General features: G+C 43.4%; 3 protein-coding genes across 5 annotated transcripts; 2 read left to right on the top strand and 1 right to left on the bottom strand.

Moving 5' to 3' along the window:
• Positions 1-759: 759 nt before the first annotated feature.
• Positions 760-11,066, top strand: LOC125906424 (GATA zinc finger domain-containing protein 14-like). Of its 2 annotated transcripts, none has more exons than XM_049605178.1 (2): positions 760-7,634; positions 10,445-11,066. In XM_049605178.1, the coding sequence occupies exon 1, from the start codon at positions 3,309-3,311 to the stop codon at positions 4,962-4,964; it is 1,656 nt and encodes a 551-aa protein (XP_049461135.1). In that variant the 5' UTR covers positions 760-3,308; the 3' UTR covers positions 4,965-7,634; positions 10,445-11,066. Both variants share the same exon structure in this region, with proteins under 2 accessions (XP_049461135.1, XP_049461136.1).
• On the bottom strand, positions 7,628-9,897 carry LOC120961138 (ionotropic receptor 21a-like). 2 transcript variants are annotated; one of them, XM_049605182.1, is made up of 4 exons: positions 9,586-9,897; positions 9,266-9,510; positions 9,069-9,195; positions 7,628-8,979 (listed from the first exon to the last, which is right to left on the bottom strand). In XM_049605182.1, the coding sequence occupies exons 1-4, from the start codon at positions 9,779-9,781 to the stop codon at positions 8,294-8,296; spliced, it is 1,254 nt and encodes a 417-aa protein (XP_049461139.1). In that variant the 5' UTR covers positions 9,782-9,897; the 3' UTR covers positions 7,628-8,293. The 2 variants fall into 2 exon arrangements, with proteins under 2 accessions (XP_049461139.1, XP_049461138.1); XM_049605181.1 differs by having other exon boundaries at positions 9,266-9,897.
• A 1,584-nt stretch (positions 11,067-12,650) lies between the features above and the next one.
• Positions 12,651-14,678, top strand: LOC125906427 (ionotropic receptor 21a-like). Its single transcript, XM_049605184.1, has 4 exons — positions 12,651-12,734; positions 12,810-13,054; positions 13,125-13,251; positions 13,341-14,678. Exons 1-4 carry the CDS (start codon positions 12,710-12,712, stop codon positions 14,024-14,026), a joined length of 1,083 nt encoding a protein of 360 aa, XP_049461141.1. The 5' UTR covers positions 12,651-12,709; the 3' UTR covers positions 14,027-14,678.
• Positions 14,679-23,513: the final 8,835 nt, after the last annotated feature.

Below are 23,513 nucleotides of genomic sequence, written 5' to 3' on the forward strand. Positions count from 1 at the left end.
ATTTTTTTCTGGCTGTGAACAATGCTGCCAAATGCCACTGTTTCAATCATCAACACTCATGACTGAAACGAAGCTCAAATCAGATCACGTACACAACTGAGATGATCAGTGACTATACTCAAACAGTTGGAGAATCATTCACATGCTCGGTGACTTTTAATTTAGCACCCAACTTTTGGTCACTCACTTGGTCACGACATTGTTGTCGGCGATAATCGCGACATTCTTGGAATATACTTGGCTCTAGCAACAAAATGAGTATGCTTTCTCCCTCTATCTGTTTTGATTATCTGTCCGGTCAAACAGAGCGAGAAAATATGCTCATTTTGTTTCTTGGAACCACTCGCATGCAATGCATATCTCCCGTGACCATCGCGATGATCACCGACTCGCGATTGAACACGAGTTGGTTGCACACAATGTCACCAAGCATGCGATGGTCGCACCAACTGTTTGAGGCTCGCCTCTGATCTTCGCAGTAGAGCTCGTGACGTTGAGATGATTTGGTTTCAGCCAGAATTTGTCATGACTATGTCAGTGACATTTTGCAAAATTGATCACAGCAAAAAAAAATCGTGATATAGTGACTTACCAAGCGATGGTCGCAAACATGTCATGAGCATTTATTAGTCACACCAATCGTTCTGAGTATCACCTCTGATTATCACAATTGAGTATGTGACGCTGATATGGACTTTGTTTCAGTCAGATTTTTTTATGACATTGATAGTGACATTTTGCAGTACTGCTTGTGGCACATCATTGGGCGTGGGTAATAAGCTCTTGTTCTTACCTGAAAGGCACCCAGACGAATGAATTCCGGGATTTTTGGAGCTTCGATTGTCAGAAGAAAAGAGTTTGTTGGTGTGATCACTTGGTTTTTTTTTTCGTATAAAGCGCTGAACCTCCACTATAATTTGTTCTTTTAGTTCTTCCATGATATCGCTATCGGGCATTCCGGATAATTCCGTGGCATAGATTACGCATTGAACCGAATTCATCGTTACGTGCGGTACAATTGAGACTTTGGTGCCATCAATAAGTTGTGTCATTTTTTGTATTTTTTCAAACTGTTTAGCGGAGCGGGTCTTTATCAGTACTTTAGAGCCGTTTTCTATTTTGATTGCCGGTAGGAAATTTCCAATCATGTTTTCGATACTTTTTCCAATTACAAAAGGGTTGTTTGGGAAGGTTTTAGCATCTACTAGACTCATGACCAAATATTTCAGTATGCCCGAATTACCGGTACGGTCCATCCATATCGACATTAATGGGTTTCTATTTTCCCTTGGATTCGGGGGCCCCATCACCTCTGCACTAAGCACCAGCTGTTCGTTTTTTCCCCCTGAAATGAGAGGAGAGACAAAAAACAGGCCACCTGCAAACTACAGTCAACCCAGAAAAACACGTTCACACACGTTTGTATTCGCTGCCGTGCTGAAACTGATTTTTGGAAAGTCCCTGCAAACACTTTCTCAGTGAGAAATTCTCATACACATACGGTATTGCGGCTGTTGGTGTTTTTTTGTTTTCAGAGTGGTGAGCGTAGTACGGACATGTCTGAACTGGACCACGATCAACACACGACTGCTTTTAAATTTTTGTCTGTGTATGATGTGTGCTTGTGGCTTTTGTAACGGGTTTTCTTTGATGGTTAAACGCAGCGTTCTGCTCTGTGTTCTGTTCATTGTGTAGCATATCTGCTATACAGAACATATTGTAATACACACTATCAGCTATAAACACATTGTAACACACTTTGGAAAGCCAAACCACACCATTGTAACACATTCGTTATAACACATTCAGTAAATCAGATCATACCATAGCACCGCAACCGGAAGAGTTCAGGCCGTCCATTCAAACAAATAACAGATGTGACACACTTATCCAAAACACATTACATGGCGACCGTGACCTCAATCTGCAATCGACAGGCAGAAGTGTAAGCAAATTATTTCAAGTAAAATGTGATACGTACAACGGTAACGTAAAGCGTAAGTGTCGTGTGACGAACCAAAAGTATTGTGACCATAACCGGCATTCGACGGAAAGTGAAAAAAAAAGTGTCAAATGTGCATTTTTTTATTACGGAACATTCATCAACGCAGCTGCCGCAAGTAACCCATATATAAACAAAAACAATAACGATGAAAGAACAGCTACAAGCAAGTCCCGTACAGTGCAGAATGAAAAATAAAAACATTTAGTGCAGTGTAAGTGCGAAATGAATGTTTAATTGATGAACAAACATTAACCGTACACAGTGTTGTGAGAACCTACCTAAATGTGTAAAAACGTATTAACGCTCATGCGATCGGTTTACCTAGTAGAGTAACCTTGAAATGGGAAACTATAGAAAAAAAGCTAACTTTTAACAACAACCCAAGTTCAGCACAGTACAGTATAGCAATCTATACGATTCTTGGAGCAAGTGATATGGAATGATAAAGTGCAGTGCAAAACAAGCTGTGGTCAGTGTGATTGAATGGAACAACCGTCCCCACCGAGGAAGACGAAAAGAAAAACCGAGCCCACCGCCCAATATGGATTGGCAGACGAGAATGGACAAGTGTCTCAACCCCGACAAGACATCGAGCGACGACTGATGACATCGCAGAACTTCACATCTAACATCGAGTATGTACCTAGCACCGATTTAACACCTTGCACCGGTAAAAATGCAGCGTAGCATCATCATCAGCAGCAGCAACATTAAATACATGTTATGTATTTAAATAAGGTACCGTAAATTCAAAATTTTACTGATGAGGCTGCATAAATTTGCAAAATCAGCAGAAAAAACAGTTTAAGAATATATTCCCCTTGCATGACAGATACAAATAGGATATCAAATTAATCCACAACAAACATAAGACGCAAAAATGACAAAATCAAATTTTAACGTAAATACGAAGATAAGCCAAGCATTAGAGCTTGCGATGCATAAGATATGCCTAATAGCAAAGAAACACAAAAGAATCAAACTAAAACTATCAATGATAACATATTTAAAGATTACTTGCTGACAATTCAAGAAGTATCAAACAAATCTATTTTCAATACCGATTTTATCTTACATAAGAAGAACTACTAGACCACTAGATTGAGAAGAAGGTTTAATAACCCCTACAGAAAACTATATTTGGCGTATAAATCCAGTACAAAAAGCAATAACATATGAATGAAAAAAAAAATTAAGACCATGTTAGAAATTAACAGCAAAAAAAATTATCTTAAAGTAAAATATCGATCAATTTAAGATTTTAAATCATTTAAATGAACTAAAACTAACAAAAATAATAAAAATGGCTAAATTTGATCTTGAAACAGCCATAGGTCTTGTACCAATGTACGATGGTTCTTCTGATACTTTTGACACATTTGAAGACGCATCAAAGTTTTTGTTTGAACTAAATCCAAACCATGAAGCGATGCTTATAAAATTCCTACGAACCAGACTGATTGGTAAAGCAAGAATAGGGCTACCTAGCAATATTACATCTTTTACAGAGCTTATAAACGACATCAAAAGAAGATGTAAAGAAAAACTAACACCCGACAGGATTATAGTGGAATTGAAATCCATTACATCAAAGGATACACAAACAATTTGCCAGAAAGTTGAAATGCTTACAGAAAAACTCAATTTAATTTACCTAGAATTAGAATTCCCAGAAAAAATTGCAAGCGATATGGCAATCAAACAAGGGATAGAAACTCTAAAACAAAAGATTTCAAATGAAGAAACTAAAATGATCTTGAAGATTGGTACTTTCTTAACGATAACAGATGCAACTCAAAAAGTATTGGAAAATGAATGCGAGGAAATCAATAAAAATAGTTATCAATTTAACACACATGGCTATAGTCTAAACCATGAATACCCGCAAAGAAACAACCAGCTTAATTACCAATTTTTTCCAAATTTGAATCAATCATTAACTACTCAAACAACACCCAACAACTATAGTTATAGAAATAATAACAACTTCAGTTTCTACAAACGCCACCATCAGTTAAAGAATTGTAGTAGTCAGAGTCAAGTTAATCAAGGATATAATAATCGCGAATACAATTATAGCAATAGTATTCAGAACAGATCCAATAATATGCAATGTTATTACATCAGAACAGAACAGAACAGAAATGAACAGATCAATAATAACAATCAATTACATAAGAATCATATTTACCACCAAAATGATGAAGATTATAGAAATACTAATCAAATAAATGACCAAGTTAAAAAATATTATAGAAATATTAACAGCAAAGCAAACTATAATGACAGAAAATATGAAGATAAATCAAAAAGAAGACATACATTAAAAAATGAAACAAATAATGATATGAAAAGGTCAAGAGACGACTCAAAAAGAATAATGAAAGTGAACGATAAATTCACAAAAGAATATGAAAATGATACTAACAATGATTATAACCATAAAAACATGCAACATATACAAATGATTACAATAAGCAATGACAATGAGAAAAATATGGTTGAAAAACAAGTAACAGATAGTTTAATACTGCTAGACAACATGGAAATGAGTGATGAAATTAATTGCAACGACAATCATGCAACTGAGCCAAAACATTTAAAGAAAAGAAAACGTAACATCAAATCAAAGAAAAAGTTTATAAATGAATTAAACAATGAATTATATTGCCACGATAATAAGACTAGAAAAATGAATTATTTCACATTATGTGAAGAAAATGTAAAAGAACCAAGAAATAATGTTACTTACGACAAGATTCTAAAAGAGCTCAAAGAAAAATTTCATAATGTTATCTCCATGCAAAAAGTCATAAGATCTATAAAAGCAGAAAACTCTAGAAACGAACCCAACAAAGGAATCATAGGAAATTCAAAATATTTTAGGAGAAAATTAAATATTCACAGTTCTTTATCTCTAGATAATAGATCTATTTACATAAAATATTACCCACCTTAAGAGAAAAGTAATGATTTAATTAGTAAACCAAAAAAGCATAACAAATACTCAGTTTAATTAAATGAAAAGAATAACTTCAAACAATTTCATTATTTTCGTTATTCTCCTAAAGGGAGGAGGTGTAGCATATCTGCTATACAGAACATATTGTAATACACACTATCAGCTATAAACACATTGTAACACACTTTGGAAAGCCAAACCACACCATTGTAACACATTCATTATAACACATTCAGTAAATCAGATCATACCATACACACCCGGAAGTCTCAGGCCACACCGTTCATATAAAACAATTGTGACACACTTATCAGAACCAACCGAAACGTACAACATAAGCAGGAACAGTTAATGCATTATAACCCAAAGCAGGAACAGTATAATCATTAAACCCAAAACAGGAACTTAGTGACAAGAACCATCGTTCTTGTCAACAAAAGACAAACGTAACTAGCTGAGTGAAAACAATAACTTTCCAACATACAACCCGGAACCAAATGTGAGAAACCCTTAACTTCATTTGAGTATAAATAAAACCAACTCCGATGGTATGATCTGATTTACTGAATGTGTTATAATGAATGTGTTACAATGGTGTGGTTTGGCTTTCCAAAGTGTGTTACAATGTGTTTATAGCTGATAGTGTGTATTACAATATGTTCTGTATAGCAGATATGCTACAATTGGATTTTAGCAGAGAGTGTCTCCGCGTTTTTTCGATGAGCTCTTGCACCGACCATCCACACCAAGATAACGAAACACTGACCTACCGCGACGGTACTCCATGTACAGTTGTACGATCATCACATTACAGAAGGCTAACCCCAATAATGGAGACACGATCTATGAGAAAAAGGACCACACGATTGCCCGAGGAGGGAGCCCCTACTGGAGCTGGGCCTGGGACGGGAGACAGAGCAAGCATCCAGCGGCTGGAAGATGAAATGGTGCAAGAGCGTTCTTTCAGTCAACGGGCTCTGCCCGTACCACGAACGCAAAACAGAAACGGCAGCACTATAAATCACCAAGGCAATGCTGCATCTGCTAATGTTGCTGTGGCTGATAGACAACAGTCACTCATTTTGGCAGGAGGCCGACGGCAGCGGATTATGTGGACGAGAGAGATGAACCATTACGTGATCCGTTGCTACTATGTTTACACGAGGATGGAGACGGACATGCCCGGCAGAGCGAAGATGCTGGGTATGTTCAATGATCGTTTCCCTCGGTTTGCGCACCAGCTTGATCTGAACAAGTTGTATACACGGCAGCGAGCTATTATTTCGCCTGAGGAACTTGAGTTCATCAAGCTGGCGGTGAGGAGGGAATTTGGAGAGGAAGAGGCAGGCTCGCGCGAGTCGAGTAGGATTTCTGCTAGGCTTAATACAATAGACCAAAATACATCAAGGGCGAGTGAGGATCGTGATTTGGATGAACCCACCGCTCCAGGATTGTCAGTGGATATCCAACACCAGATGGCCACAGCTGTTACGCAGTTCCATGGGACAGACCCGTTGTCTCGTCACCGACTACCAAAACTGCATTATTCTTACCGCCTGAAAACAGCAGTAAGCATCATAAACCAAGATGTTCTACCTCAGTATTTGGATAGCGTAGGGAGCATTGAGGATCTGCAGTTAATTGTGTATTCGGCTGCGGTGGCTGTTGTACGAACGCTATGATTGCGGATCTATCCGCAAGGAGACAGCGAAGGTCGACCATGCTCCAAGGCTGAAAAGCCCGCCTGGATGCGACGTCTAGAAAACCGGATCAACGCAACACGGACAAAGATTGGTCGATTGCAGGAATATCAACGGGGAAATCGATCTGTGACTTCGTCAGATTGCTGAAATTGTTAAACCTAAAGAACTACGAGACCTCAATGGAACCCCATGAGATTTATCAGTCCAACTTTAACCATGATGGTCTAAAAAGTGAAGCAACTTCGTTTAGCAGCGTGCACGATCAAAGAAAGGCACCACGTAGTGTCTAAAACGGAAACCGTACGGCAGTTTGTGGACGTCGGGAAAGCCTGTTCCGTAATCTACAATATATTGGCACTATAAGACAAGGCACTTCGTAAGGCCGTCGATTAATTTTTGCTAGTAAGATTGAATAATTACCTTTCAAGGGATGTTTATGGAAAGAAATTTTCTCTTTTAGTTTTTTTTTCTACACTCAGCCGAAAATAGTCCATTTTTTTAAATTGCATACGAGTAACTTGATGGGTAACTGCTCCAATAAAAGTAAGGACATGTTATGGCCCTTATGGTCCCGTAGATCGTCGCCGATGACACACAACGATCTTAGATCAAAGTGTGTGTATGCGATTTACATGAAGGTCAGCGATCGCGCGATCGGCACGTTTCGTATGTGCCGATCAGATCAGAATAGCATGGTACGCTTGTTATGTTTCGGACGGCGGAAAAAGAACGTTTGGTTGCTGAATAACGAACGAATTTAATTTCTGTTTCAATCAATTTCATCAGTTTATGATGGAGAGGATAGAGAAGGGAAGGGCTCTGAAAATGCAACCTAGCAATGGAGTGGGTTGCATCGTCGAACCACGATCGAAACATAATTATTGCAGTTCAGCAATATACCACACTGGCATCTGTAGCGTGTTGCAGCGTTATCTGCCTTTCATTATTACCGCAGCTAGTACACGTGAGTATTCCCAAATGTGTTTTTACGCTTTCTTTCGATACTTCACCACCTAATATAACAAATCCTGGTGTACCAAGAGCTACGCTCAACCGAAAAGTTGCTCTGCGAGGGTTCAGTAGGCAGTAACGACGGTCGCCTTGCTTACAACAGTCTCATTCCATCGTCGCATCATCACTGTGCCCCAGAGTTCTCCCACAAACACGAGACTAGCGCACAACAACCCATAGCCCAGTATGAAAAATGCACCCAAAAAGTGCCCCAATTCCAACCTAACCGCACCGTCGTCGATCTGATGCATCCGCGAACGCTCGATGTTTCGCATCACGTCCGTTGGCAGGTATCGAATGGCGGTTCGGATACCGAGATGGTATAGCAGACCCGACTGCTGAACCCGCAGGATGTACTCGTTCAGATTGGACCGCAACGGATTAGTGTTGGTTATCAGTGCCGCACAGTTCTGCGTGTAGACGTAGTCCTTCAGCGGCTGCAAGGTTGTCGAAACTTGCCGATCAAGAAAGTTACTTGGTGCAAAATTACCGTGCTGATTGATTGTTTCATCTCTTCTGGTCCGACTGATCTAAAGGTCTTTTGAATTTGTTGTAAATGAGGCTGTTTGGATGATCGATCTGTCATTAAAAAGAAACTGTACCGCAAGGAAACTATTCTAACAACTTCAGGACGAGATTTGATCTTACCTTAGAGGCGTTCCTAATCTCCTCCAAACAGTACGGCGTAGGACCGAACCATTTCATGCCAGTCGCCGCAAAGTCAACGACAGTATCGATCGATTTTTCGTACTTCGGAACCGTCATGACGCTGGCAAGTCCGCCACTGTACAAATTGCTTACCATAAATCCGGCCAGCAACAACGAGGCAAACAGGCACACGCACGACCATAGGTCAGATCGAATGGGCGATGATTGTGCTACGAAGAAGCCAACCATCATAAGCACGGCATCGCTCAGCGTATGCTGCTCAGAAATCAGATCTGATCGACCAGTCCACGGCTGATCGGTTGGAGCGGACAGTAGCAACAATCGAAGACGCACCGTACCCGCCAACCAAGTAGCTATAAACCCGACAAGAAATGTGACCATCACGGCAATCCATAGTGGCCATGAGAAGGAAAGAAACGGGGTACGCCAGTGCGGTAGCAGCTTCGGTTTCGGCACGAGCACGGTCACTCCAGATCGGCTGATGGTGGCGGTATAGGAGGAGAAGTTGTACGGCTTGAACCAAAGGTAGAATGCTCCAAAGGCAATGTCTGTGCGTCGTTCGGCCACACTGCCCATCAGCCCAATTCCGGTACCGTTCGGGTACACATCGCCCCACTCGTCTTCATCCTCTGTGGCGGTTGGGCGAAAGAGAGTAACAATGGATCAGCGCTGGAGCATTGAACCATACACGTGGTCGACGGAGAGGTTGAGTAGGTACCTGGGAACACCATAATGTTGCAATTACGACGCTCACAGTACGAAACTAGGAGCTGTAGTTCTGTGCCATCCAACCATATCGATCGCTTGCCTTTCGCGGAATCGAAGGCATTGCCAGTTTCTTGGTCCTGTTGCAAAAGGTCGTTAAGTAAGACAATCAGCATATTTTTCCACTAACCTCACCGCTCATTTACCTACCAATCGCTCATAGCCCGTAAACGGCAAATAGTTGCACATGGACGTTCGCAACACGTAACCATTCAGATCTCTGGCTTTGTCTGGGAAAAAAGAGTGATTCTTCCAACTGGTCCATTTTACCGCGACTAGCTCCATAGCAACGTTCACGCTTCGCTCAAGTATATGTGACATATCGACGACGGTGTTGTAAATATTAGTAGGCCGTTCCTGCTCATCGTACACTACGATCAGGACGTTCGCCAATTCTGCATGGGCGAGAAAAACGTCAATAGTTGTTATCGCACAGTCCGAATGGTTCAAAATCACGTAACACCCCTTACCGCGAAATGCTTCGTGCACTCGCATACGATCGAATAAGTGCGTTTGGTTTCGCTTCGCTATCAGGAGGATCAAGCTTTTGTCCAACGATCGCTGGCGGGCCAAATCGTGCACAGGCAGGTAAAGATCGAGAAAACGTTCAGCACCCTGTTCATCAACCACGAACGCTTGGCAGCCGTTGTCGATTGCGTGGAGCATACTGGTGTTCAATTGATCGTATAGCGACAGCACAATCCTGCTCAATGGTACATCTTGGAGAAAATCATTTCCAACCGTGCAGAAGCTGTAGTATTGCGAGTAATACTTAAGGATCAAAAAACGCATCAACACACTCATCGTCGGAATTGGAACACCACTGTTCAGCCCTAGCTGAGCCACTGTCGCTTCCATGCTGGGCTGGGAATCTACACTGAACCAGTCTGTCGAGCGAACTGGAGGAGTTCGTCGCATCACCGCCATGTATAGGAGATTGCGTTAATTTAGCGCTTCTGTTTTGGCGTTGCGATGCGCCGTGGATAAAAAATGTATGTACCTAGAATAACATCAGCCTTTGCCTTTCTTACATGATGTATAGGACGTAAAGTCAATTACAACATTGCCTTGTTTAAGGTAGAATCGGCCCATGATGATTTCAGATGATCCGATAGCATTATGGCTGCCTATGTTATTAGTGTAGTCAATTATTCAAATTACGGCATGTAGTGACCCAGTTGTTGCAGGTTTTTAAACCGCACATAGCAGTGCGTGTCCCGCAAGCATGGCAGTTTGCGTTGTATGCATTAAAAATTTAAACTAGTTGGTCCGAAGGAATCCAGTGACAATATAATAATTAGTCTATGTTTACATTTCAATCCATTGTAGAGCATCACACAGGAACAGTTGGAGTCCGACAGGTTTGCCAGCCGAAGCACAAAATATCGGACGGTACCAATTAATCACACGATGGTATACGACTCATAATAATCGAATATCTAGTTTGTGTATAAGATAGGTTAATGCCAAACGCAAAAAATAGATTTGAACACATTTTAAACTATTTTTGTGTGTTTTCAAATGTAAAACAAGTTGGTTGACTGAGTCAAATGAGCTACTTTGATCTACACGGAGTGAAGTTTTGAGCTATTTTTCGTCGCGCGCGACGTTGTCGCTCTATGTCTATTTGAACGGTTACCATGTCTCTTGGACTTTCGATGAAAATGTCTAGCGGCAACTGGGTACGAACTGTTAGCCTAACTTAGTCATTCTATCCACCTGACTATTCAGCAATAGCAATCGACGGCTTTCGTATGATGTGTGCGTGAGTTACGGGATCGCTGATCAGAGGATCGAAGGAGAGAGTTCTAAATAGACGGAGCACGCATGCAGTGATGAGTTTCATTCGTGCGACTGAGTTAAAGCAAATAGGATTAAACGGGCTCGTGTTAATAATAATAAAGTGTTGTGGCTCATTTCTAGAAAGCCGCACTAGAACAACAATTATCAAAGAGTCTTGAGCAAAGGTCTTGCTGGTAAATTATAACATAGTTAATTTCAATCTAATGTGATGCATCTTAAGGTTTCCTCATCTACCAACAGCATGAAAACAACATAATGACTATAATTATAAAATATACAATATATTTATCTGTCCATTGTCCGCTATGGAAAAACAAATTTAGGATTGTTCTTGTAAAAGCACTGCAACAGTATTGCGGCCGCCTCATAGTGGTCCTTAACTCCTTGGGCTGCAAATGAACAGAAGATGGCGAAAAATAAAACTTCAATATCAATTTGACAAACAGTCGATCCACCTCAACATACCGGCCGATTTGCACGCTTCTAATCCGGCCCGAAACGCCGGCTTCATGTGGTCCGGAAGCATCGTGTCAATTTGTTTGAGCGATTTTTCGTAGTTCACCTTTCCCTTTCGCGCCACCTGCATAATGTCCAGCAGACAACTAACATAGCACTTAAAATCTTTCGTATCAGCAAACACACCACGATTAACTGCATCTGCTACTTCTACAAGAACGTACAGAGTGTATAAAGAAGAAATGGAAAATGTGGAAATGGAAAAAATATGAGCTTGTGGTTACTGAGTCGTATACCGTCGCGTGATTAATTGGTACCGTCCGATATTTTATGCTTCGGCTGGCAAACCTGTCGGAAGGTCCGGGCTGTTTTTTCCAACTGTTCCTGTGTGATGCTCTACAATGGATTGAAATGTAAACATAGACTAATTATTATATTATCACTGAATTCCTTCGGATCAACGAATTTAATTTAATTTTTAATGCATACAATGCAAACTGCCATGCTTGCGGGTCACGCACTGCTATGTGCGGTTTAAAAATCTGCAACAACTGGGTCACTACATGCCGTAATTTCAATAATTGACTACACTAATAAGATAGGCAGCCAGAATGCTATCGGATCATCTGAAATTATCATGCCCCAGGATTGCACCGATTCTACCTTAAACAATGCAATGTAATTGACTCTATGTCCTGAACCCCTGAATACCCGTAACTGTATCGTGAAAAAAAGGCAAAGGACTCCCTGCGCTCTTGTAGTAGGCAATCAGCATTGATTATGTTATTATAGGTAGTTGTGACATTTCTTATACATGGCGCGTCGTACGCTAACTACATATTAAAACAAAAACGCTAAATTAACGCAATCGGCCGTAACAAGTAGTATCGTAATACGACTAGCGTAAGCGTTACTCGAAAAACTCCTCCAGTTCGCTCGACCGACTGGTTCAGTGTAGATTCCCAGCACAGCATGGAAGCGACAGTGGCTCAGCTAGGGCTGAACAGTGGTGTTCCAATTCCGACGATGAGTGTGTTGATGCGTTTTCTGATCCTAAAGTATTACTCGCAATACTACAGCTTCTGCACGGTTGGAAATGATTTTCTCCAAGATGTACCATTGAGCAGGATTGTGCTGTCGCTATACGATCAATTGAACACCAGTATGCTCCACGCAATCGACAACGGCTGCCAAGCGTTCGTGGTTGATGAACAGGGTGCTGAACGTTTTCTCGATCTTTACATGCCGGTGCACGATTTGGCCCGCCAGTGATCGTTGGACAAAAGCTTGATCCTCCTGATAGCGAAGCGAAACCAAACGCAATTATTAGATCGTATGCGAGTGCACGAAGCATTTCGCGGTAAGTGGTGTTACTTGATGTTGAACCATTCGGACTGTGCGATAACAACTATTGACGTTTTTCTCGCCCATGCAGAATTGGCGAACGTCCTGATCGTAGTGTACGATGAGCAGGAACGGCCTACTAATATCTACAACACCGTCGTCGATATGTCACATATACTTGAGCGAAGCGTGAACGTTGCTATGGAGCTAGTCGCGGTAAAATGGACCAGTTGGAAGAATCACTCTTTTTTCCCAGACAAAGCTAGAGATCTGAATGGTTACATGTTGCGAACGTCCATGTGCAACTATTTGCCGTTTACGAGCTATGAGCGATTGGTAGGTAAATGAGCGGTGAGGCTAGTGGAAAAATATGATGATTGTCTTACTTAACGACCTTTTGCAACAGGACCAAGAAACTGGCAATGCCTTCGATTCCACGACAGGCAAGCGATCGATATGGTTGGATGGCACAGAACTACAGCTCCTAGTTTCGTACTGTGAGCGTCGTAATTGCAACATTATGGTGTTCCCAGGTACCTACTCAACCTCTCCGTCGACCACGTGTATGGTCCAATGCTGCAGCGCTGATCAATTGTTACTCTCTTTCGCCCAACCGCCACAGAGGATGAAGACGAGTGGGGCGATGTGTACCCGAACGGTACCGGAATTGGTCTGATGGGCAGTGTGGCCGAGCGACGCACAGACATTGCCTTTGCAGGATTCTACCTTTGGTTCAAGCCGTACAACTTCTCCTCCTATACCGCCACCATCAGTCGCTCGGGAGTGACCGTGCTCGTGCCGAAACCGAAGCTGCTACCGCACTGGCGTACCCCGTTTCTTTCCTTCTCATGGCCACTATGGATTGCCGTGATGGTCACATTTCTTGTTGGCATTATAGCTACTTGGTTGGCGGGTACGGTGCGTCTTCGATTGTTGCTACTGTCCGCTCCAACCGATCAGCCGTGGACTGGTCGAACAGATCTGATTTTTGAGCAGCATACGCTGAGCGATGCCGTGCTTATGATGGTTGGCTTCTTCGTAGCACAATCATCGCCCATTCGAACTGACCTATGGTCGTGCGTGTGCTTGTTTGCCTCGTTGCTGCTGGCTGGATTTATGGTAAGCAATTTGTACAGTGGCGGATTTGCCAGCGTCATGACGGTTCCGAAGTACGAAAAATCGATCGATACTGTCGTTGACTTTGCGGCGACTGGCATGAAATGGTTCGGTCCCTCACCGTACTGTTTGGAGGAGATTTGGAACGCCTCTGAGGTAAGATCAAATCTCGTTCTGAAGTTGTTAGAATAGTTTCCTTGCGGTACAGTTTCTTTTTAATGACAGATCGATCATCCAAACAGCCTCATTTACAACAAATTCAAAAGACCTTTAGATCAGTCGGACCAGAAGAGATGAAACAATCAATCAGCACGGTAATTTTGCACCAAGTAACTTTCTTGATCGGCAAGTTTCGACAACCTTGCAGACGCTGAAGGACTACGTCTACACGCAGAACTGTGCGGCACTGATAACCAACACTAATCCGTTGCGGTCCAATCTGAACGAGTACATCCTGCGGGTTCAGCAGTCGGGTCTGCTATACCATCTCGGTATCCGAACCGCCATTCGTACCTGCCAACGGACGTGATGCGAAACATCGAGCGTTCGCGAATGCATCAGCACGACGACGGTGCGGTTAGATTGGAATTGGGGCACTTTTTGGGTGCATTTTTCATACTGGGCTATGGGTTGTTGTGCGCTAGTCTCGTGTTTGTGGGAGAACTCTGGGGCACAGTGATGATGCGACGATGGAATGAGACGTTTGTAAGCAAGGCGACCGTCGTTACTGCCTACTGAACCCTCGCAGAGCAACTTTTCGGTTGAGCGTAGCTCTTGGTACACCAGGATTTGTTATATTAGGTGGTGAAGTATCGAAAGAAAGCGTAAAAACACATTTGGGAATACTCACGTGCACTAGCTGCGGTAATAATGAAAGGCAGATAACGCTGCAACACACTACAGATGCCAGTGTGGTATATTGCTGAACTGCAATAATTATGTTTCGATCGTGGTTCGACGATGCAACCCACTCCATTGCTAGGTTGCATTTTCAGAGCCCTTCCCTTCTCTATCCTCACCATCATAAGCTGATGAAATTGATTGAAACAGAAATTAAATTCATTCGTTATTCAGCAACCAAACGTTCTTTTCCGCCGTCCGAAACATAACAAGCGTACCATGCTATTCTGATCTGATCAACACATACGAAACGTGCCGATCGCGCGATTGCTGGCCTTTATGTAAATCGCATACACACACTTTGATCTAAGATCGTTGTGTGTCATCGGCGACGATCTACGGGACCATAAGGGCCATTTTTTTGACGTTTGACGTTTAATTGTTCGGCCGCATTTCCGTCGCGCTCCGTGATTTTTCAGTAATTTTCTTGTGTTTTCTGCGTCGCATCGCATTGTTGCCTATTCTACGGACTATTAAACTGTTTTACATCATCGTTTCGTCTTGGCGAATTGTTTAGTTGCATCACAACTGTGGTTTCCTGCTGTTTTTTCCTGCTCGGCTTAGCAGTGTTGTGCTGTGATTACGCGTGATTTCGCGATGGCGGCTATTTGCTTCTCGTGTGCTGAATCGCTAGAGGCCACCGGCTGCATCATCAGTTGTGCATATTGTGACGCTACGTTCCACCGCGGCTGTTGCAAATTGCCCCCCGAGCTGATTGACGCAGTATTGTCCAATGTCGACCTGAACTGGAGCTGCATTGGCTGCACTAACATCCTTAAAAATCCGCGCTGCCGTTCGGTAAAAGAAATAGGCGCCCAGGTCGGTTTCCAAGCCGCCCTCAACTCAGCTGTAGCAGCTATTGGCAAGCTCGTTGAGCTTATTGTCGCCGAAGTTCGCAGTGGTTTTACCCTCCTTCAAACTGCATCCACGCCTCACAATCGGAACTCTGATCCTCGACCAGCTACTGGTAGAAAGCGGAGGCGCATAATCGAGGATTCGGCATCTCCTGGTGTAAACAGAATTGTAAACAGTCGCGGCAACATCCTTTGTGCCGCGTCATCGCCAAACGCATACACCAACACCAAGATTGCCATCCAGCCGGCACCTACACAACCGCATGAACTGGTGGGAACCGATCCGTTATCATCACCGCTTCAAGCTGCACCTCGTGAGCCATCCACAGATAGGATCTGGATCCGCCTATCCCGCTTATCAACGGCCGTCACTGTGGAACAAGTGGTCGCTTCTGTAAAGGATCGATGCTGAGAAGAGGGGTTAGTGTGGACAGCATGAATTGGATTTCATTCAAAGTGAGGGTCCCGGCTATCCTTCGAGATGCGGCACTCACACCATCCACCTGGCCCGTCGGTATCGGTGTACGTGAGTTTTTTCAATCCCGTCAACACGACCACCAAACCTCATCTCCTATAGCCACCCGAAACCGCTTTACAACACGCACACCAGCTACTAGTACTGATCACCGCTACACCACACGCACACCAACAACGACTCACCGTTTAGCCGCACGCACGTCTACTCCACCTGGTCCTGAAACAACATCATCACAACAGTGTCACCCCCCGGTGAATGATACCTTGGAAGCACCCAACTCAACACTTGTTTCTGGACCGCCCCAAAACCACCGTGCTTCATCTCCGCACCTACACCAGTCTACAATCGATCGCTTTTTTCTCAACTAGACGAAGTTCCGCTCATTGCACGCAACAAACACGCCAAGCCTCATGCTCTGACAACGCAGCTCAATTGACTTACCGTATACCCGCTTTATCCAACCGCCACAATGACAACGCTACCGCTGAGTATTTAAGCTGCTATTATCAAAACGTTAGAGGTTTGCGTACTAAAACAAAAGAATTTCACTTAGCTGTATCGGAGGCTGACTTCGATCTCATCGCCCTCACGGAAACTTGGCTTGTTGACAACATTCCATCTGCTCTTCTCTTCAACAACAACTTCTCTGTTTACCGCTGTGATCGCTCTCTCAGCGGCTCTAGCTCTCGCGGTGGTGGTGTTTTGCTAGCCGTTTCTAACGCATACGAGTCGATAGAATTACCTTCCCGTGATCGTTCTCTCGAGTATATTTGTGTGCGCGTCGCCTGCAATAACGCACATCTGTACGTCATGGTAGTATACATTCCACCGCAGCTTAGCTCCGAGATATCGACTCTTCGCTCTCTACATGATTGTATCAGCAGCTTCACTCTCACACTGAAGCCTTCGGATCTGCTGTTTGTTATTGGCGATTTCAATCAGCCTAGCATAAGCTGGTCCACAGCTGATCTTTCGTCCTCGCCAGCATACTTGTTGCGGGCGCTAGCAGCGCCGCACGACATTGGTACTCTGGGTTGTCATGACCGTGCGACAACTGTCAGACGTTTCGGTGTCAGCGATCGGGAGGCTGCGATCGTGCGCGAAAGTCGATCGTGCCTTCTTCGGGGTTCAGCAGCGAGGGAGCACAGACGTGCCGCGGACAGTTCTTTTTAGCGTGTTAGCTTTAAGCAGTTTTTGTAATATATGTTTGTAAAGTTTAAACGTTGTGTCCGGAGTTTTAATCGGCCTCCGTCCTATATCACCCCAACACCGGACGTAACAACTGGCGACGAGAAAAGGCAACAGAAGGAAGACCCATACAGCATCGTGAAGGAAACCGCCATCGCAACAGAAGGAAGCTTCACACAGCATCGTGAAGAAAAGCGCCATCGCGCAAAACACTCACCGCCTTGCAGCAGAAACCGCTATCAGTAGCGCGGTTTATCCATCTCAAAAATGGAACCGAACGCAATGGAGTTCGAAGTGGAAGAGAATCTCAGGCGTCTCTCTCAACCAAGGCAAAATTTAACTAATCACAGTATTGGAACTGTGCCACGCCAAACAGTGCCACGGCCGGCCCAAGCGACACAAATGCAACCATCATGCAGATGATGAAACTGATGCAGCAGCAGATGGCTCATCAGCAGGAGCTGCTAACCAGGCTTACGCAGCGCTCCACACCCGGCCTAAGCAGTGATACACCAGTAGAAACAACGCTGGATTTCATTGCGCGACAAATCAGTGAGTACAAATATGAACCCGAAGAAAACAGAACGTTTACCGCGTGGTACGCACGTTATGAGGAGCTTTTTGAGAAAGATGCTTTGCACATAGAGGATGCAGCTAAGGTTAGGGTGCTTCTGAGGAAGCTTAGTACAAGTGAACACGAGCGTTATATGAACTTTGTGCTACCCAAGCATCCCGGAGATTTTTCGTTTGCGGAAACGGTGACCAAACTGAAAGCGTTATTTAGTGCGAAAGAGACAATTTTAAGCAAGCGTTACAAGTGTCTGAAAATAGTGAAAACTCAAGCGGAAGACTTTATGTCGTATGCGTGTAGGGTTAACCGTGCGTGTGAAGATTTTGAATTGAAAGCTATGACGGAAAATCAACTAAAGGCATTAGTATTCGTGTGTGGTCTCAAGAACGAAAATGATTTAGAGTACCGAACGCGGTTATTAAATATGATCGAAAAGCACGCAGAAATTTCCCTGGAACAATTATCTACCGAATGTCAAGGCATAATTAATTTGCACGCAGATAGCGCAATGATTGAAGACAGTACAAATAGAAAGGTAGCTGCGATAAGAAAATGGCCGTCAGCAAACTCGAAATTTCTGCCAAAAGCAAATGGCAATCAGCAACAATTTCAAAATGGTAGTCAGCAACGTTTCCAAAATGGTACTCAGCAACGTTTTCAAAATGGTAGTCAGAAACGTTTGCAAAATGGAGGAGGTCCATCAGGCATCAAACCAAAAACCCCATGCTGGTATTGTGGTATACAGCACTGGGTGCGTGATTGTACATTCAAATATCACAAGTGCAAGCAATGCGGAACAGTAGGTCACAAGGAAGGATTTTGCAGAAATCGAAAGAGCCCTCAGAAAACAATCTATTCTAATGCACGCGTAAGGGTGGTGCGTGTGAATGCGTGTTGCATAACGAAACAAAGAAAATACGTGACAGTGTGCGTGAACGGAAGGTCGTTACAGTTACAATTGGATACTGCTTCTGATATAACGGTAATAGGACAGCAGTCCTGGAGACAGATAGGCGAACCGAAATTGAATAGGCCAACAGTGAAGGCACTAACAGCAGCAGGCACGAATTTTGAACTATACGGAGAGTTCTCGGCGAATATCATAATTCATGGTGTTGAACGTTTTGCAGTAATTCGGGTGGCAAAAGCAGATGTCAAGCTGTTAGGTGCAGATGTTATCGAGCTTTTCGAGTTGTGGTCCGTGCCAATGAATGTATTTTGCAACAAAATCAGTAATAATTCAGCAAAGATGACGATGATAAGTCTCCAAAGGCAGTTTCCAGAAGTTTTCAATGGAACAGGAGTGTGTAAAAAAGTTCAGGTGCAATTAAAGCTTCGAGATGATATTACCCCTGTTTTTCGACCCAAAAGGCCAGTGGCCTATGCTATGAGAGAAGTAATGGAAAAGGAATTAGATAGACTTCAGCAAAACGGTGTGATTACTCCCATTAACTATTCAGACTGGGCAGCACCTGTTGTGGTTGTGCGGAAATCCAACGGAAAGATACGTATATGCGGTGATTACTCGACAGGTTTAAATCAGGCACTTCAAGCACACGAGTATCCCCTTCCAATTCCGGAGGAAATTTTTTCCAAACTGGCACAATGCAATATTTTTACAACCATAGACCTTTCTGATGCTTTTGCACAAGTCTCAGTAGAAGAACAATATAGGCCAGTACTGAGCATAAATACACATCGTGGCTTATACCAATACAACCGCCTTCCGCCAGGAAGAAAAGTAGCCCCTGCAATATTCCAACAGCTTATAGATACAATGATAGCAGGCATGGTAAAGGTATGCGGGTACATGTATGATTTGATAGTTGGAGGTGTGACACAAGAAGAACATGACACGAATGTGAAAGAAGTTTTAAGCCGCATTAAGGAATACGGATTCACAATCCGAGCGGATAAATGTGTATTTGGCATGAAGCAAATCCGATATCTTGGTCACATTATAGATGGAAAAGGTATTCGTCCAGACCCGGCAAAGATCGAAGCAATTTTAAACCTACCACCGCCAACAGATATGTCAGGACTTCGTTCGTTTTTTGGAGCTATTAATTATTACGGCAAATTTGTGCAAAAAATGAGAGACCTCCGCTACCCTTTAGACAGTCTACTCAAGCATGGTGAGCATTTTCAATGGTCAAAGCAATGCGAGGAAAGTTTTCAAGCATTTAAGAAAACTCTCTCTTCAGACCTATTACTCACGCATTATGATCCTAAGGACGTTTGACGTTTAACGAAAAAATCGCATTCGCATATCGCTCAGTATCTTTTCTTGAAAATCGCGCTGTTTATCTCACTATTTTTCGGTTTCTGTATAATCACAGTATTTTAGAACACCGTTCGTATATCGTGCAATAGTGCGTTTATCTCTGTGACCCAAAAACTCGCGCATATTTCGCATTTCGGATCGCGTCTGAGTTCACGCGTCCTGACCGCCATCGCTCTTGTTGCTGCAACGACAACCTGCACCGTTTCCCGTAGAATGGCCCGTATTTGCAACGCCTGCACTATGGAAATTGCGGAGGCATCTATCAGCTGCTGCCTGTGCGACTCTCCATTTCATCAGCGCTGCACTTCGGTTCCCGCTGATCTGTTCCTGCGCATTTCGGAATATAAACAATTTCACTGGTGCTGTATTGGCTGCAACAACGTCTTCAAGAATCCGCGCACCAAGTTCGTAAAAGACGCAGCCATGCAATCTGGGTTCCAGGCCGCAATAACGACAGTAGCCGAAAGCATCAAGACCGTTATGGAGCCATTGACTAACGAAATTAAAACTGGGTTTGCACGGATGAGCCAACTTGACCTAAAAACTCCACGTAGCAGTCACCCTCCCGCAAAAATTCGTCGCATAAATCCATCCAAACGTTTGTTTTCCGATGTCATTAAGGACAATCACGCATTGTTTACATTCGGTGCTACGAGCAATCAAAGAAATAGCCAAAACAACAATACGAAGCGAATTGACGATGTTCAACGCAAAACTCATGCACCACCTGTGATAACTGGCACAAAAAAGGATACAGCAGCTTTTCCTATCAAAATAGTTCCCGCTCATTCCGCGGTGCAAAAATGCGCGTTGTATATTTCCCGGCTCTCTCCCGATACAACCAGTGACCAAATTGTACAAATGGTCAAACAAGCTTTATCCATTGACGATGCTACAGCATACTGTCTTATTCGCCAGGGTACAAATACGGCTACACTCTCATTCCTGTCGTTTAAAGTGTTAGTGCCTTTATCACTACGTGACAAGGCTCTTTCCCCTGACAGCTGGCCTCTTGGCCTATCAGTACGTGAATTCATTGACTACCGAACTCAACAGCCGAGTGCAAATTTTCGTATACAACCGCCAATGGGTCTCTCCACCCCTACAACTTTGCCTACGGTGCTAAATATTCGGTCACCGCCACTGCTGGATCACACAATTTTATCGGCACACACTCCACGCACATCACCAACACCGCAGACCCACTAATATTCACCGGTATTCAGTCCACGCACATCGCGCACACTTACAATCACACAAATCATCCTGACACGTCTCAAGAAACGAAGAACACCGGCGCTGAAACAACATTAGTAAATAATAATTGCACTTACCAGACGATTGTTTTTCCTACAACAAACAATATTTTTTCTACTGAGGCAGTGCTTGACGAAAGGCGCACGCAACTTAATGATCGTGAAACCAAAACAAACCATCGCCAAAGAACGGACACTACACTCACACAATCGCACGGCTATCATGTCAATTCTACAGGGGTCGCCTGCCGTAATAATACTGACGAATTATTGTTGCTGTACCAAAACGTTAGAGGATTGAAATCTAAATGCAATCAAGTATTTGACTATGTTTCTACAACCCACTATGACGTTATTATCCTGACTGAAACATGGTTGGATTCAACGATTGATTCCTCGGAATTGTTCCCGGATAATTATACAGTGTATAGAACAGACCGCAGCAGCAAAAATAGTAAAAAATCAATCGGTGGCGGGGTTCTCATTGCCGTTGCTTCACACCTACGTACAATACTTTGTCCTACACAGGATACCGTTGAGCAACTCTGGGTAAGAGTTTATGGTAATAAACGTACTTTTATCACGGGTGTAGTGTACATTCCTCCAGATTTAGTAAACAACACTACTACCATGCAAACTATCTGCTCCACCATAGATAATATTGCTTGTGCAACCACCGATACGTTTCTCCTATTCGGGGACTTTAACTTCCCCAATCTTTCCTGGAACACCGATGATTCTAACGTTCCTGCACTGCGAATCAATTATGAGAATTCACGAATTACGGACAACTGCCGCTCTTTGCTTGACTGCATCTATAGTAATGGGCTTTCTCAGATCAACTTTATACCTAATGCATCGAATAACATTCTCGATCTCATAATTGTCTCTGACGAGATCCTACATTATTGTGCCCCACCGGTGGTGTCACCTTTCCCTATGGTTGCCGTTGATGTTCATCATCCTCCTGTTGAACTACACTTAACTGGTGCTGGCAATATAGCTCGTTCCTGGCGTTCTACCTCACCAAACCGTGAATCCGGCACACGTAACTACAGGCGAACTAACTTTATCCGTCTAGCGGAACTGCTTCAATCTACTGACTGGTCTTTCCTGGAAGGTAATCCGGATGTTAACTCTGCATTGGAACTATTTAACACAACACTACTGGCGCTTATATCTGATTGCTGTCCTCTAATGCCACCGCGTCGCAGTCCACCATGGTCTGATGCACGTTTACGCCGTCTAAAGCAAAACAAAGCGTCATGCTTTCGCTTTTACAGTACAAATGGTACACAACACTCCAAATTAAGGTTCATTGCTGCCCATAATGTATATAGAAGCTATAACAGACAACTTCATACTCGTTATCTCATTCGAGTGAAATTCTCGCTCATCAGACACCCAACACGATTCTGGAGGTATGTTGAATCAAAACGCGGTAACAGCTCGCTCCCCGATGTTCTCACATATAACAACGTCTCCACAAGCAGTAAGGAAGGCATGTGCAACTTATTTGCTGATCGTTTCAAGGACTGCTTTACTACGGATGATGCAAGCTTATCATTAGAAGCAGCTTTAAATAATGTGCCCCGTGATGTTGTTGACATTGATGTACGCGATATTATTATCTCGGTAGATACTGTACTACGTGCTCTGCAGCAGGTCAAAACCTCATACAACCCTGGACCCGATGGTATTCCTACGGCAATCCTTGCCAAATGCCGCGAATTTTTAGCAGAGCCTCTGTCTCAAATCTACCAACTCTCTTTTGCACAAAGTACTGTACCCACGGCCTGGAAATCCTCTGTGATGTTTCCGGTGTACAAAAAAGGAGATAAAAACTCTGCTGAGAACTACCGCGGTATAACCACCTTGCCTTCTTGTGCCAAGGTGTTTGAGATCGTCATACAAAACTCGCTAATGTATCACTGTCGTTCTTATATTTCTACACGCCAGCATGGTTTCTTTCCTCGACGCAGTGTTGCCACAAACCTGGTGGAATTCGTCTCCAACTGCCACGCAGCCTTTACTTCCGGAGCTCAGATGGATGCAGTATACACTGATCTTAAGGCTGCGTTTGATCGTGTGAACCATCGCTTGCTGTTGGCTAAGCTCGCCCGGATCGGTCTCTCTACTCCGCTGGTG

This window comes from Anopheles coluzzii, chromosome 2 (assembly GCF_943734685.1).
Source record: "Anopheles coluzzii chromosome 2, AcolN3, whole genome shotgun sequence".
Lineage (NCBI taxonomy): Eukaryota > Metazoa > Arthropoda > Insecta > Diptera > Culicidae > Anopheles > Anopheles coluzzii.